Source organism: Triplophysa rosa, linkage group LG22, assembly GCF_024868665.1.
Source record: "Triplophysa rosa linkage group LG22, Trosa_1v2, whole genome shotgun sequence".
Classification (NCBI taxonomy): Eukaryota; Metazoa; Chordata; class Actinopteri; order Cypriniformes; family Nemacheilidae; genus Triplophysa; species Triplophysa rosa.
Window position 1 is genome coordinate 19267554 of NC_079911.1, and position 17641 is coordinate 19285194.

Here is a 17641-nt window from a genome sequence, read left to right on the forward strand (position 1 = left end):
GGGTCCATAGATAAATCCAAATATGGTGTCTCGAGGACGCCCGTGATGTAATGCTGCCTGCCAAACGTTCACATGCTGCAGGTTTGAGGGGCAAAAGGGCAAATAAGGCTGATCTACCCGCCCCTGACAACCATCGCAAAGCCACACAAACCAGCAGCACATTCATCTGAATGACAGCAACATGAAACTCTGCACTAGACATACTACACGCACACAAACAAACTAAAAACTTACTAAACTCTCGCTTTCAAGGCTTCTGCGGATCGGCAGAAAACGCAGCGCTGATGACGCACGAGCTCAAGCTCGTCGGTTATTGATCAAGGTGATCTGAGGAGATTTTACAGGTGAGTTTATGACCTCTTTCGTGTTTTAATCGTCTGGTGTTGGGAAAAATCGATTGTTTTTTCCTCAATAACTCATTAATTGCGATCGATAAACTTTAATGTATGTTTTTGTATTTTTTTATTCACGTTTTGAAGGACATTTATGATGAACTTGACACTTAAAAATGCGTTTGTAAGTCTTCAATATGATCTTGTTTTACATTATCATAAATGGCAAAATGTGTTTTTGTAGAATACGAATCTCAAATATGAGGAGTTTTAGATTGATTATCGTGTTTCCGCCAAATAATGTCATAATAAAAGTTTTTTGTTGTTTACGTGGTATCGCCTAGTTGGAGTGTTATAAAGACTACCACGACATAAGAAATATATCAGATAAAAGAAATGTATAAAAATATACTTCACTTTCTCCCTGAAGTTGCTCAAATCTCTACACGTTAATCTAAATATTTTTGAATTCTATTTTGAACGAGGTCTAGTAAAGTAAAGGACTCTTATGGAGAACACTGTTACTTTTTGTGATGCTGGGATAGTTTCATTAATATTTTATCAGTGATTTATGTTTAGCAGGTGACTGAAATCTCTCCACACAAGCTGAAGATGTCCACCCATCAGAGCAGTGATGGACACGAACAGAAAAGGCTGTAACCTCATGATTTCTCCTTCCAGTATGGCCCAGCCCATCACGGGACACCTGGCACCTCACCTGAGCGCCCACACGGGTCACTCCTTCTCTCCATCACACCGTCCTGCTCCGACGTCCAGCTCTGAAGCGGACATGAGCACGGCCCCTGGAAATGCTTTACTATTCCCTGCTCTAAGTCTCCGTAGGCAGGTACTGACCAATGGGAAGCATCATGGAATTCTGAACTTTTCCCAGTCGCCACAGCATCCAGGTCCTTCGTTGCCATTCTCATCTTCTTCCAAACAGTCAGTCCGATCCAGCTGCCATGACAATGGTAAGAAAGGTACAAAATATGTACGAGAAGAAGAAATACAGGAAATATGTGAACATCAATTCTAAGGATTTAAACTTTCCTAAACTTAGGAGAAAGGGTTAGCTGTTAGTATAGGACTTACAAATAAGCAAGTGAGTACTTATAAAAGTTAACACTGACTTCACCATAGCTGAAATGAATTAACTTTGTGGATGTTGTTGACCTGATATGTCTTTTTATGGCCATTTAGTTGTAGAAATGTGATGAGAAAGGTTTGCTTGAAGATGAGAACTTAACCATGGAGCAAGATCCTTGTCTTTTGACATTGAATCGTTGGTTTGTGTGATGAAAAAAACGTCTCTGTTCATGTCGTCTCATCCCCCTGCTCATTTACACACTGCTGTTCATACCTCACTTCACTTCAATGCTGTCCAGCAGCCCGACCAGGTCTTCTGCACAAACCCTCGCTCTCATATTTTTGATAATTAACCAAGCAGAAAGCCTCCGCCTAAATGAGCCTTGGAACCAAAGTAGAGACAGAAACTCATTAGTACTTAACAGAGCAGAAACCGTTCCTTGTCTTTACAGGTTTGTTATGGAAATTCCACGAGTGTTCATGTGTTTCTGTTTGATTGAGACACAAAAATCATGTTGAAGAACAAAAGCTCCGGTGTTCTTTTAGTGGAGAGTTTTGAAGCAGTAGTCATTTTACTCCGATTCAGACATCATTTTCTCCGTCACAGTGATTTGATTTACTATTCAGTATTATACTATACTATAATATATTAATATATTTTATTCTGTAACAAATAAGAAATTATAATATGATTCAGATGAAATGGAATATGGGTCACTTTTATAATGAGACTAAAGCTCAGTTTATACTCGTGTGTAGGACCTACGCAGGGCCGCGTACCCTATGCCGTAGCCTGACGCGCGCCTCTCCAAAAATGTAAAAACGCGTCAACTCAACGCAGACTGCAAGCGCCGTGATTGGTCTGTTTGAACCCCTCCCTAGGGTCAAAAAACTCTGCGATAGCGTCATGTTTACTCAAACGCATTTCCGAATGAATTATCTACGTAAATTATTTGTTCTTCTGTATTTAACATCTCAAGCTGCAACAAAAGTGACAGTTTACTTGCCGCTATCACTGCTAATGCTTCTCAAACGAGCTGCTTCTTCTTCGGCTCTTGTCTTGGTTACACAAGCAACACGCGCGTGGACACTGACGCCTAGTGGTCATTACCTATCGACGCAGACACGTAGGTCCTACGCACGAGCGTTAGCCTTTTAGAGCTTGACAGATGTGGCCACTATAAACGATAATAAATAACTTTTCTTGTAAAACGCTTTAGTGGTCTTAGAATTTCCAGCGTGATGTGTACTGTTGGTTTTATAGAGCTAAACATTTTTTTGAAGACTATTGGTAACCGAGCAACAGCGGTACCTATTGACTTGCATTGGTTTGGCCCATAGATTCTTCAAATATCTTCTTTTGTATTCTGCAGAAAAAAAGAAAGTCAAACAGGTTTGAAATGACAAGAGGGTGAATAAACGATGGCAGAATGTTCAGTTTTGAGTGAACTATCCCTTTAAAGAGTAAATATTACAATGTGACATTTCATGCAGTATGTCATGTTGCTGTGTGTGAATGCCAAGTTGTAAAGCCGAAAGTGAACGAATAACAAATTTATTGGCTTGGGAAAAAAGGAGTCGAGTCTAAATCACGCGAACGAGTCGTCTGTCATTCTAATTTCAGTTCCGGGTCAGATTGGCGTCACTCCGTGTAATGCCCGCCTACGTTCCATTTGCGACACTGCAAGCGGTAGACCAATCACAGCAGACTAGACCATCTGACCAATCAGATCAGAGTAGGCTGACAGAAAGGAGGGGATTAGACAGATGAATCTCCGAACGAATCATTTGAGAGTCAGTCAAGAAGTAAGGTAACTGCCTATTTTTATAGAAAAAATTTTTTTAAATCACAAATTATTTACTCCTTAAAAAAATCCATCAACACATTAACAGTTCCGGTTCTTTTTTCCAAATCATGTGAGATAAACTGGCCTCTTAATGTGCACTGAACTCTTAAATATGTAACGTCAATGATCCTCACATTCTCAATGTGTAATTTGCAAACAAGCTGTTGTTTTGAAGGTTTTCCTAATCTATACGAGGAAAGCAATAAAATGGATTTTCCACAAAAGTTGAGTTAGCCGTATACTGAGCATTCAGGTCATGTAGCTGATCAGACCAATCATAATCCTTTTTGCTGTACAAGGAAGAAAAACAAGTACATCTGCAGGGCAGAACGTCCCTCTGATCTACTGGAAATGACTTCTGAAGAGGAACACAGGCTTTGATTATTAGTTCTCTGCAGGAAATTGGTTTTTAGTCATTTGAGTAGCAGTTTTTCCTGCTCTTTAATGGCATAATGTTATTATGACAGTCTGAAGTTAAGTATTATGAGACTGTAGGAGTGGGTACTTAGACTTTTCACAGTTTTTATAAGAACTTAAAAGTGCGTTTTCATCAGAGAGGATATTTTAAAGTGAATTATTCAACGACGTGCCCCAAATGTCAAATGAAACTTCATTACGGCTTTACTGTTTCTCAGGTTATTTGTCTGTGGGGCCGAACAGAAAGACACTTGGACCGTGTGGAGGATCAAACCTGCAGGTGACGAGCAGCGCTATGATGCTTCAGGGTTCTCCATCTGTTCCACAAACATCAACTCATAATTGTCTGTCTCATGCCGTGGGCCTCGTGGTTCCATTTACAGATGCCCGGTAAATCCATAAGAACTCATAACTACTGTTACATTTTCTTTGTTGAATTTGAACATTTTTAAGAATGATAGGGTAAATAAACACAGTTTTAATGTCATCGCAGGTCTTTGCTCTCCAGAGAATCTTTAGCTTCCACCACCCTCAGCATTGCTGAGACGCAGTCCATACGTAGCAGTAAGTTGGACTGGCCCTACGGTTATCATGTTCTTCCACCCCTGGGCCAACAGCATGCATCCACGCAGACATCACAAACGCTTGACCCGAACCCGGGAACTGCCCTGTCCGAAAGCACCCGTACCGCCAACCCCACTTCTCTACCCCCTTATCTCTTCAAAGAGGACGCCACCAGCCCGCGTCTCTCTGCTCGATCCAAAAAGAGAGCTCTGTCCCTGTCTCCTCTCTCTGATGGCATCGACCTCAACTCCATCATCCGGACCTCACCCACATCGTTGGTGGCGTACATCATCGGATCTCGTGCCTCCCCGAGCTCGCATCCCACCCCTTCGCCTCTGCAGTCGGACGTATGCGGCCACCTGCTGGGCATCAGAGGGAGCTGCATCCCGAACCCACACATTTCTAAAGAGGACGATGTGGCTGACCGGGAAAGTTTCCGCATGCAGCGCTTAGAGGAAGCGACCCTTGAAGACCAATTCACCAATCTGGTGGTGGAGCATCAACTTTTGCCCAGACAGGACATCAAAAATGCGACACCTGCTGCACAGAGCGCATCCAACAACCTGTCGGCCTCAGTGCAGCTTCGGTTCGAACTGGCGGCAAGCCGCCCCAAAGGCCCCCCGCCACCGTATCACAGCCATCAACACGTGCGAAGGGCTCACGGCGAGCTCCCGGGTCACAATCCAGCGGTGCCCTCAGATGACATCAGGGTCCTTCCTGCGACTCTCTGCACCATGCTAGAGGAAGACGAGGAGGAGGATTTTAGTGGAGGCCACTGCTGCTGCTGGGTGGACTGTGGTGCAGTTTACAGCCATCGGGAGGAGTTGGTCAAACACATCGAGAAGATCCACGTGGATCAGCGCAAAGGTGAGGACTTCACCTGCTTCTGGGCCGGGTGTCCACGGAAACACAAGCCTTTCAATGCTCGCTACAAACTCCTCATCCACATGAGAGTTCATTCTGGAGAGAAACCCAACAAGTGCTCGGTAAGCAAAGTCAAAAAACTTTTGGAATCATACAAATTTAAGCAAAAGTCAAAACTACACTGGCTTAACCTTAAATCATTTTAAGACCCATTTTAGCATTAAAGTAATATCGTTATACAAAATAAACATAAACAATCCTTTTAATTCATTAGCATTTTTGAGGATTTGCTCGTAAAACGCAGAAAAAAAGAAGGGGTAACTACACCCCCCTGTGGTTGTCATGGTAAATTTAGGTGCTGCTTCTGTTTCTCTGCAGCACATTGTGATGCTGCAGTGAGCAACTGCTGTCTACACACACATTAGGAGAATTAAATGTTTATACCTCTGTCTGTGCTACAGTCAAACAAACTGTAGTAATCACCATTAAGACAAAAACAAAAGGAACCGATTCTGCGGTTTAGGCCGTAATCTGTGAGTTTTTCTTCTCTCTTGTAGCTCCTGCCATCTGCTAATAAGTGATTATCCTTGATAATTGACATGAGAGTCTGTGCAATTATGGAGTTATTAAAAAAGGGATAAAAGACTGAGATGTCTGCGCAAGCTCTTAAACAGCAACACACTTCAATTAACTGGACATGTTGTTTAGCGGCCAGTAAACGGCCAGCGTGTTGGACATGCGGTCAGAGATGTGTGCATTTAGTGTGGAGAGACTTGTTTCTGCACTAGACTTCACATTTAAAAGTGACTTATAAAAAGTTTATAGTTAAGTAATAATAGCTAACTACAAGTTTGAGATTAGTTTTGTAGACAAGGATATTATTGTGCCAATAATATTACATTGTATAAAACTTTTTAATATTTAAAGTCCAGATGAAATTAAAAATTACAATTTTTTTTTTTAATGGAATATTGCTGTGTTTATTGTAAATAGCTTATCAGTGTGGGTCATTCTCTTTTTAAAATCCATGTGCCCTCATAAAATTCAATCAAAATCTAAAAATGCACTTCTGCCCTCCAGTGGCTATACACCTCAGGTGACGTCAGTTAGAGGGCTTGGGCAGAGCACCTGTTAGCTCCTTCCCTCAAACTGTCAGTCTGCTGCTAGTTTCATTTCAAAATGCAACATCTGTTCTTTTTACATCCAATCAAATCGCTGTGTCCCAATTCGCCTACTTACACTATGCACTAAAAGTATGTACTGTTTTTGTTATGGAAAAATATATACATTTTAGTGTGTAGCAAAACAATATGCACGCACTGGGACATACGAACCGGAAACGGAAGTAGCCGTTGTTGCCTAGACAACATTGTGGCCATTGTCACACACATCAAAATACAGCTCTTCTTTCCATTTAAGTATTTATTCATACATTGTTTCATTTCAAAATGCAACATCTGTTCTTTTTACATCCAATCAAATCGCTGTGTCCCAATTCGCCTACTTACACTATGCACTAAAAGTATGTACTGTTTTTGTTATGGAAAAATATATACATTTTAGTGTGTAGCAAAACAATATGCACGCACTGGGACATACGAACCGGAAACGGAAGTAGCCGTTGTTGCCTAGACAACATTGTGGCCATTGTCACACACATCAAAATACAGCTCTTCTTTCCATTTAAGTATTTATTCATACATTGTTTCATATGTAATGTGTTAACTCTATATTTATATTTATTATTTAGTGACGCATCAGCTATTATTTTATTAATGCAGTGGAGCGTCACTAAACTAAGTTGTGGGTAATATTAGCCGTTAGTCATTCTACACTTCGAATTTCTACCGGAAGTAGTAGACCATCCGGGAATCTTTGAAATACTCTTTTCAACACACTACAATTTGGGACATACTAATTCTATTTTCAAATGCTATTTAGGACGGCTAATATGCGAATTGGGAAATTCCGCAGCAGATATTCCGTTTCACTCGGAAATGTGTCCGAATACGGAAGTAAAAACTATCGCAACTTCCAGTTCATGGGGACTTTAAAGAAAATTAGTTAACGGCCCAAAATAGACAGGAACTCTTCAGTACTGCTTCTAAAAAGCATTTCAAGATGAGACCTGAAGCAGCTGGATGATAAAAAAACACTTTTACAAGTTCTAGGGTTACATTAAAGGTTACACTGAAAATGCTAAAATATAAGTGTTTTAACTTTAAACTTTTCCATAGTTTAATGAGTATTATTAAAACTAAATAAAATTATAATGAAGAATAAGTAATGACCCTAACTCAGTGTCCATCTCATACATGCATGTGGGCAATAGATGGATGTGGGCGATCCGTAGTTTTCTGCTGTTTTCTGAAAGTCTTTGATCAATCATTAATCCCTCACACATACCTGTGGTCAACCTTCAGCTCCGTACTCTTACTCATTACCAAAAACCTCTTCTGTTGCCATGACGCCACGAACAGTTGGATGGTTTTCCGACACGCATTATCAAGGTCTAAAGAAAGAAAACAACAGGCAAAGATATTAAAAGTCTTTTCAGTGTAAACCACATCCTTTGGTTGTCGGCCACATATATTCATTAGGGGTCATATATTACATCTTAATATTACATTACAGTTAATATCTGAGAATGTTAATCTTGTAAATGGGTTCCAAATTAAAATCACAATGGTCACTAAACCGATTTTGAGTTAGCGTTTAGATTTTTTAGCACAAAGTTTTTGAGAAATGTTTGAATGGAGTGGACTGGTATACAGATATGTGAGTCCAGCAGTTTAATGACAGAGATCTGATGTCCAGCACAATCTGCAGGCAGGTCCCAGCATGCTCAGCGACCTACTCGCTCACACACAAACACACACACACACACACACACACACACACACAATTCGCATACTTATATATTATTGAAAAATGATTTTGTTTGCTCAGATACCAATGACACATTACTTTGTGTCACTTTTGTAAAGTCTTATTGGTTCATGCCATGACGAAGTTAAACTTTCTGTCTTTTTACAGTGGTGTAATACAGTGATGCTCACGAGTGTCATCTGTGGGAAAGTACTGTAGCATCTGACGCGAAGCCGCCCTAACCTCTCTTTAAAGAAAGCTGTCTTTGTCAGCGCAGACGTGTCTTTGTTCATGCAAAATGAGATCATGAGCTTTTTACAGTTTAACGGATACAACCTCAGACAATAGACCTTCAAACAACTGTCACTTCTAAACACATAAAATCCAGCGAGTTCCGTTTGTTTTGATCTTTGTTAAATTCATCGTTTTGATCAACCTTTCAATTCGTAACTGAAATAGGAACTTTATAAAAGAACCTGACGCCCCGCTTTGTCACGACAGCGCAGCACTTCAAATAATGTAGCCTGCTGAGACGCATTAATCGCCAACATTTCTCAAGCTTAAACAAATGATAATGGAAAAGTTGGAGTCGTCTTGGTTATGTCAAGCACTGGCAGGATGAAACGTTACTTGTTTGCTGGCACTCGCCGCAGCTGCCATTATGCAGCGACGCATGGCGTGCTGCCACAGCCCGTCAGGGACCGCTTGTGACTTTGAGCAGCACATTGGAGCCATGTTGCCGTCTATTCAGGCCGCTGTCTCTCCGGGCAGCCGACAGGCTCTGAGCTTTATTAAATAAAGTCAGTCTGAAAGGTTCTCTAGTGCACCGGCACGACCGGACACCGCTGGACGTCTGGCACTTTGTGCTGTTTGATGCGCCGTCTGTTTTCCCAGCAGTCCTGACCTGAATGCTTATTGATTGCCTTCCTTTCTGTGGCATCGTGTTTGTCAGTCAGCGGACAGCTGGGGTAGTTAAGGTGTAGTTTAGATCTTTGGTGATTTCATGGTAATTAAGGTGCTTGTATTTAGTAGTTTAGACTCTTAATGAGTCCTGTCAGTGACCTGAGAGGTTTGTGGTCAAAGTGAAATACTGCCTGTTAGAACAATTTAAAAAATATATATATATATTAATAGAAAGGTTTGTTATGAAAAAGGATGTCTAAGAAAACTCATTTTCAGTAAATGCTACGTGTGTGCATACTGGGCCATGCTAAACATCTCATCCTCTCATATCATAAAGTTTTTATAATACTTTGGTCTCTAGACTTTGGTCTGTCATTCAGTTGGATTTTTTTACCTTTTCTAACCTGAGATTAGTTATAAGATGTAACAGCATGTTCGTGTCCGCATCACAAACCATCTTTTTTCTAACTGTATGAGAAACAGTAAAAGTGATGTTAGCTTTAACAAACACCACACATTAAGATTCAGTGTGGAAATTCATTATCATTCAAGTTTGTTTGTGATCATTATTTACAAGTTGGAAATAAGGATCTTGGAAAGATGACAGCGCGTGCGCGTGAAGAAACTGCAGAACGCCTGCGCCTTTCTCTCGCTGCTTTTAAAAACAATTCCAATTAATCCCAGTCCAGACACTCCAAGTCTAAAACAAACAGCATGTAATGAGAGGGACAAACCTTCAATACTCCAGAAAACCAAACCGCCAGACTGGAGGAGAATTGATTTGGCGAGACTTAAGATCGTACGTCACCCCATCTGAGAAAAAAGAACGAAATCCCTGTTATTTATCTGTGAAGTGAACTTATAAAGAATCCATACAGTTGAGGAAACCTCAAAATGAGGCTGCCAGTTCTTTCTATTCTTAAAAAAACATGATTATATTCTATTTTCAGAACAAACTTTTAACGCAAACTTTGTGATGAAAATCTCAGTTACACCTACATAGAGATGTTTTTATCTGCTGCTGACTGCAAACAAAGTTAATTACTTTATTAATAAAGCAAAATCGAAACCGCCTGACCTAACAACAGGCGTTAGAAGAGAAATTAAAGTAGAGAAAAATAGACTTTTAATGTCCAACTAACTGACTTCGGCAAATTCCTGTTATGCATTGTAATGAAAGGAATTTCAGCTATGGGTGAAGTCATTTTTCAGATGATATATTAGATACTCGCTGCTCTCGAAGCCATATTTAGCCAAATTAAACAAGGTCAGAAAGTTTGTTCACAAGTCAGTGGTTTCTTGCATTCTTGTGAGCATAAGAAAGGACAAAGATCACAAACTGTACATTCTTTCAGAGTCACAGCATGAAATAACAGTGATGTCATGCGAGTAAGGAAAATGTACAAGATCTGGGCTCATTCTTTTCTCCACGAAATTGTTATTGTTATATTAAAACATTTACTATGCAACTATATGGTGTGTAGTACATACTATAATACATGACGTGGTGTAGGTTATTGAAGCAATTAAAAATAAGTTACAACAATTTAAAGAGACAGTTCACCCCAAAATTCTGGCATCATTTACTCACCCTCAAATAATGTCTTTGTTCTGATGAACACAGAGAAAGATATTTGGAAGAATGCTTGTTACCAAAACAGTTCCTGACCGCCAAAATGGCTTTACAGATTTCTTTGTTCTGTTGAACACAAAAGAAGATATTTTGAAAAATGTAGGAAAGCAAACCGTTCTGGGGCACTTTTGACTACCATTGTCATTTTTCCTACTAAATTTCCAAAGAAATTTATACAGATTTGGAACAACTTGAGGTTGAGTAAATGATGACAGAATTTTTGGCTGAACTGTCCCTTTAACTGTGGCACTCACTCCAGAGATCAATGAGTTTGAGGTTAGAAAATGAAAAAAAAGCCTTTAAACTGTGTCACGTTGTAATTTTTCCTATTTAATAATGCATAATTGCACAGAGAGGACTGTTGTTGGCTTTATCACACAAAGATGGCAGGAAACAAGCTAAGGTTCAAACCGTACATGTACAAAGTGTCCAGAGTGACAGTTCAGCCCTGTCCTTTATGATCCGTATACAGCGACGACTGGTCATTTAAACAGCAAAACACTGACCCCACCTGGTAGATCTGTGTCATGAAGGGTTTCTACACGTCTGCACTCTGACACGGACTGTCTGACATATCTAACCCTTTAAATTTGCTGTCTGATTGTATGTTTATGTTCCTCTGCTTAGTTTGAGGGCTGTCAGAAGGCATTCTCTCGCCTGGAGAACCTTAAAATCCATCTCAGGAGCCACACAGGTGAGAAACCCTACGTGTGTCAATACCTCGGCTGTCAGAAAGCCTTCAGCAACTCCAGCGATCGTGCCAAACACCAGCGCACGCACGTCGACACGGTGAGCAGACCCCCCAAAAGTCGTGAGCATTATAAGAGATAGTCTTCTGTACTAGATTCACGCTTTAACACTCCCACACAAGACACCTGCAAACAAGATGCAAAGAAACGTGTTGTAACAAGTTGTGATGCTCTGCAGAAACCGTACGTGTGTCAGATCCGCGGCTGCATGAAACGTTACACGGACCCCAGCTCTCTGCGCAAGCACGTCAAGTCTCACTCTTTGAAGGAGCAACAAGCCAGGAAAAAGGTATAAATATGTTTAGGTCAGATGGTTCACCCTAAAACTGTGTTCATGTACTCGCCCCGATGTTCCTTCAAACCTGTGCGAAGCTGTTGGATTACTTTGAATAATTCACAAATGTGTCGATTTAATATCTAACTAGATTCACGTCATTCCTAGGGATAGTTCACCCAAAAATGAAAATACCTGTATAAATTTCTTTCTTCCGATGAACACAAAGAAAGATATTTGGAAGAATGTGAGTCATTTTCAGTTCCGGGACATCATTGACTACCATAGTAGGAGGAATTAAATGGTAGTCGAATGTGCCCGAGAACTCTTTGTTTTCCTAAATTATTCAAAATATCTCATTATGTGTTCAACAGAACAAAAAATGCAATATATTTTTCCTACTGAAAATAGCTGACATTCTTCCAAATATCTTTCTCTGTGTTCATTGGAACAAAGAAATGTATACAGGTTTGAAACAACCCGAGGGTGACTAAACGATGAAAGATTTGTCATTTTTGGATGAACTATCCCTTTAACTAGCCCGATGTTGTCTAATAAATGTAAGAATTCTTTGTACTCAGGCTTTGTGACACGAAAGTGTAACATTCTACCAGAGACGTGTTGACAAGAAAGTGTCTAAACTTTAGAGTTGTTAGCAGACTTGTGTAGGAGCCGCGTTCATTAACACCGAGAAAAAATAAAGGTCACGTCACCATAGATACAGATTTCTCAGGTAAAACAGCTCCCGAGAAAGACCAAAATACCCTAGCATATCAACTTTGCTTAGACTATATCCGTCCAGTTTGTATACATTCCTTTCATTGTAACTCATGATTGTTAAAAATCACGCTGAATATATTATTAGAGTTGCCAAATATATCACACGCCTCTGGAGGTCATGAGCTCCGAATGCAGCGATGTTTCAAGCTGTGGTATGAAACCGTACACTAGAGATAAACTATTGAACATCCTGCCAATTAAGATGAAGATCACGAGTCAATTAGCCAAGCCATTATCTCCAGCTGTTATCGTTGATTTGCTTTATTAAAATCTGGAAAGAAAATGGAGGCGACGTGAAGTCAAAATCTATTGATTTTATTAATACACGCTTCTTGTAGTGTGCATAATTGATCAGTGCACGCTATTCTAAACAAAGCAATGTTTGTATTGACAATTTTACAGTAATGAAACCACTTAAAAATCTTGTGTTGAATATCCTGAATTCAGAAGGGGTTTTATTTTGAATGAATGTCACTGTATTTGATGTGATTTAGCTGAGATGGAGCACAGACGTCAGTCAGGATGGACTTACGGAATGCTTGACTGTTCAGCCACTGCAGCACAACCTCTCTCCACTGGACCTGATTGAGAGCAAGCGTCAGTCCCCCACTGATGATCTGTACGCAGGTAGAAATCATTTACGCCATGACACGTTCAAGCGGATGCTTTTAACAGTATGCAAAATTGTGTTTCTTTTTACCAGGGTGATCACAATTATGATCATCGCAGTAAAAACACAGTAAAGCAATATGGGAAGCTTAATGTTTTCTAAAAGCGCTGCGATTTGAATTAAAAGCTCAGGTCACCTCAGTGCCAAAATAGTGATGTTTTTTGTGTTTGTTTTCTTTTGATGTAACAGGTGTCCTCACCCTAAATCTGCCCAGCCAAACTGTCCCCCTGCACAGTCCGATGAAGATCGCAAGTGATCAACCAAACCATGTCACTCCAAATGAACCCAGTATTCAGCTGCCTTCCTTACCACTTAGCAACAGCAGGTACTGAATAAAACACAACGCATTTAACTTCTGAAGTGAAACAGAATATATAAATACAATGTGCAGCCGTTCTTGAATTTATTTACGAGGATTTCATTTTATTCATTTTCTCCACCCAAGACGACTTGATTACATCATCTGGAAAAAAAGAATCATACAATAAGAGCTGAAAAGTGTAGAAAAGGAAGGACATTTATATTTTATGTTAACTTTCAGTTCAACATGATGGTGACCAAGCTTTGAGTGACAGGTCGTAGCAATTTTTACTGGCGAGTTTTCAATATTTGAACTGCTTTTTGTGAGCTCGTACGTTTCGATTTGATTCATTTATTGGCTAATCTGCTCATTTTTGAGGGACCAATAAATACAGGCTCTCTCAGAGCCGTAATTACGTGCGTGTGAAACTGCTGTTTCTGCTCCTGAGATCCTCAACAACGTCTTTTCTGCAGAATTTCCAGGATGGTTCACTTGATAACCGAGCGAGATAAAAAGGAGAAAAGATGGTTGTTCATGCATCGGCGATTGGAGAAAATGAAGGTGCATTTGTATTCACTCAGAGATCAGAGCTATGAAAAGCAGGTTTGATTCAACATTAAGTTGGCATCAGGTCTATACACTGGTGTCTCTCACAGCCTTTTCAAACTTGATGAATTGAGTCTAATAATCTGATGAATGACGTACTTTTTCTATTACCATGTCTTGGTTAAGCCCCAAAGAAGCAAACGGCCGTAGATCTTCTAGTTTACATTCATTTTGAGTTTGTTTGGCTGATTTAAAAGCCCCAACACCCTTTTCTTGTCTGATGTGTGATAAATGCGTTCCTGCGCATCGGTTGTCATGGCTTTACGCCTGCTTGCTTATAGTTACAATAATAGGATTCAAGTAAAGCACCGTTTTCTTTTGTGAAAGATTCACTGCGCCTTTTGTATGTTTTACATGTTTACTGTGGCAAAAGTGTTTGGTAAGAGGTGGAGATTTTTGGACGGCCAGCTCATGGACACACATTCCTTCAGAGTTGCACTTCAAAGGACACAGAGAAACCTTTTCTCCTCTCTGGAAGCAGATGCGCATGGCTTCTCGCCGCTTGCGATTGTTCCAGGACCAGCAGTAGGCACGCCATGCGCCGCAGGATCCAAGGAAGACAATTGGCTTGTGAGATGAAGACCTGCTCTGCCTCATCGGTTTCGAGGGCCCGCATTAGCGGATGCTATAGCCACCAACCAGAGCCGACCAGGAATTCAATAAGTGAATCATAAAATCTGAGAAATACCACCTCAGACCAAGCCAAATTAGTACCTCGCTTGTGGTAAATCAGTTGGGAAACACCTCTGCCCCCGTTTTCACACATTTTCGAAACGCAATTTCTCTGTTCTAGAGGCACTGTTCTAATGAACTTGTTACATCCATGAATACAACCCTTTTACTAAACCAAATAATAGTAAAATGCAGTTCACATCCTGTTTAAAATTGTTTTACTGTAATGGGTTTGGTGAGAAAAAAATGTTAATACTAGATTGGAAATAGACTGGATATTGAAAAGTGTCTATATGGTATTTCTGCAGAATAATGTGCCACAAAAAGAGCTGGTTTTGATTTTGACATAATATTTACAAAAGTGCAGTCTTAAGATATAAGATTTTCTTTTTTTTACCATGTCATCTCTCAGGTTTAGGGTTCCTGTGTCACATCAGATGACCCCCGGTCCACCACCACTGTTGCCACCTACATTATCTCCATCGCCTCACCACACGCTGACACGAAACGCCAGCAAATTACCCAGATACTCCAATCCCAGAACACCCCATCCTGCTATTCAGGAGAGTATGTATCTGTTGATTATGGTTTACTTAAATGTCAAAATGTCTAACAAAAATGTACTTTAAGTAAAAATAAAATTGATTCATATGAAACGCGTTCTGTAGAGCCGTTTGTCCGTTTAGGGCTACTGTAGAAACAACATGGTGAATTCCTTGTAAGGTGTATGCAAACCGAAATAGCTCATTCTACGGTAATAAAAACATACACTTCATTACGTAAGCTCTTTATACACCTCTAAAGACATAGTTATGTATATTATATTGAATTTTGTCAATAGATCCTCCTTAATTTTACACACTGGTCCTTTAATATCAATCAAACTGCAGTTGGGTTGTTTTGATTAAGCTAACTAATGCAATAAAACAATAAAAAACATGATTTTTGAAATTGTATCTGTTTTTGCAAATAAACTCTATTCATATACTGTACATATACAGTATATACATATGTATGTATGTATGCAATGTTAAAATGTCATAGAAGTAAGTGACATCAAGCATTTAATTAACCTTGATTAAAAAAACATGCCTAGAAACACGCTAACCGTGCACTGTGAACGGCCACTCGCCTAGCAATACCCCAACAACCACCCTAATATTCAGCACTAGAAACGTGCATGTATGTGCAGTATACAGCAGATGTCAAATGCATATTGAAGATCTGACTGCGGCCAGAGATCAAACTGATCATCAGTCAGTGATTCACACACGGGTCCTCTCTCTTCTTTGCAGCAACAGATGGCAGCCTGTCAGACACTGTTAAAAAGATCCATCTAATTCACTTCTAATCTCATCATACAGATTGTATAAAATTTTTGCAGGCTCAAATAACACTCTAAGGAAATACAGTATCAGTCTAAACATAAATGTCATGCTGAGGGAGATGAGCGCTGAGCTAAGCTATAAACTCTTTCTCTTGATTTTTTATTCAATATGTATATTGATATTTACTGTAATATGAAGAGATGCACAAGTCTGAAATAATAATCACATGCTTTGTGTTTCTTGGAATAACACCCATCAGGATTCTCTGGTGATGCCCAGAACTTGTTCTCATACAGTGAGTCTCCGCTAGTTATGCAAATGACTGAGGCCGATTTGGGCTCCTCTGACGCATCTCAGCAGGAGCTTCAGCTGGTGCACAGTGCCCTGTCAGGCATCTCTGGTAAAACGCAAACAAACACTTTTAAGTCAGCATCTTACAAAACAACGGATCTTAATGCTGCACATGTGTTTGTGACAGCTGCGTTTGATTGCCAGGCTGGACCTGAAGACTTTCTAGGGGAGCAGCAGGTGCCGTCAGTGTCCGAGGACAATTACCTTTACATCCACGCCACGGACAGAAGCCCAAGCCAGACCTCATGTGTTTATACCCGAGTGTGAATATATATCTCATCCACCTAAACATTGTCAGCTTCAATTGTTTTAATCATGGAGACACACCTAAAATATATTAATTTCATAATCATGTGTGCAAACAAATGATCCCAGAAATATTTTCAGAAAAAAATACTTTTCATTCTTGCAGTGACTTGCTGGATGTATGAAGTTCACACAGGTGTCATGCAAAGTAACCACAGGTGTGTTCCACAGTGCCACAGTACTTTTTGTCAAGCTTGTGCTATTTTATTAAATGAAATATGCAATTTTTGTAGTTAATGTAATGGCATGCAGACATTTTTAAAAGTGACTTAAGTGTCTTTTGGGGTCAATGAAGGGCCGCTGTATGCAAAACTGGTAGGCCTATATACAATACTGTTAAAAAAATGAAAAACTGATTTGTAAATATGTATACATAAATCAAATATCTGTACATGAGTCGTATTTGAGGGGTTTATAATTGTTCGTATTGAGGATGAGATCTGTAAGCAGTGATCATGTATGTTAATTATGGATCATTTGTGTTTTAATTCTGTGCACGCATACAGACCAGACATTAGACAACTTTAATATAATACTAATGCCATTTACTCACCTTAATTCTCTGTTGCCATATTATACTTTAAATCAATACATCTGTAACATCTGTCTTTTTTATCTTTGGGCAAAATGTAAAATTTACACAAAAGTCTTTGTTGTTAAGGGTAATTCAGAGTAAAATGATTTGATAATAATTTATAAGTTTCTTTATTCAGCAGGTGTAATCAGTATTTAAAGTCATTTATTTGTGTTTTATAAACATGAGTGTTCTCGCGCATCGAGTAACTCTGCCTCCTCTCAAATTAACGGGGAAGCCCCGCCCACATGTCAGCGCTTTACAAATACAGCCAATGGAGTTATTTTCTTACATAACGTTGGTGGCAATAACGTTGGGAACTATCCTATAATAAAATAAAACGTGATTTTGTTCAGCCAATATGAGCAGACACTTTTGTCAAGAATTTTTTTTCTTACTATCCACGTCTCATCTCAGAAACAAAATACACTCGAAATTATGATGTCTACAAAGATACTGGAGGTTTGTGCCCTATATGTCATCGCATTTTTACCTCAGTTTGAGATATTTCAGTCG

At 39.7% G+C, this 17641-nt stretch overlaps 1 protein-coding gene across 2 annotated transcripts; it reads left to right on the top strand.

Annotated features, from left to right (window-relative positions):
- Positions 1 to 200: 200 nt before the first annotated feature.
- Positions 201 to 17477, top strand: glis3 (GLIS family zinc finger 3). Of its 2 annotated transcripts, none has more exons than XM_057321437.1 (11): positions 201 to 344; positions 898 to 1303; positions 3901 to 4072; positions 4176 to 5232; positions 11142 to 11303; positions 11442 to 11552; positions 12812 to 12944; positions 13177 to 13312; positions 14979 to 15133; positions 16154 to 16294; positions 16373 to 17477. In XM_057321437.1, exons 2-11 carry the CDS (start codon positions 967 to 969, stop codon positions 16510 to 16512), a joined length of 2544 nt encoding a protein of 847 aa, XP_057177420.1. In that variant the 5' UTR covers positions 201 to 344; positions 898 to 966; the 3' UTR covers positions 16513 to 17477. The 2 variants fall into 2 exon arrangements, with proteins under 2 accessions (XP_057177420.1, XP_057177419.1); XM_057321436.1 differs by having other exon boundaries at positions 915 to 1303.
- Positions 17478 to 17641: the final 164 nt, after the last annotated feature.

Coding starts and splice junctions, on each gene's coding strand:
- glis3 (XM_057321437.1), top strand. CDS start 967: ATGGACACGAACAGAAAAGGCTGTAACCTCATGATTTCTCCTTCCAGT. Junction 1,304..3,900: donor ATCCAGCTGCCATGACAATG/GTAAGAAAGGTA, acceptor ACTGTTTCTCAG/GTTATTTGTCTGTGGGGCCG. Junction 16,295..16,372: donor TGCCCTGTCAGGCATCTCTG/GTAAAACGCAAA, acceptor TGTTTGTGACAG/CTGCGTTTGATTGCCAGGCT.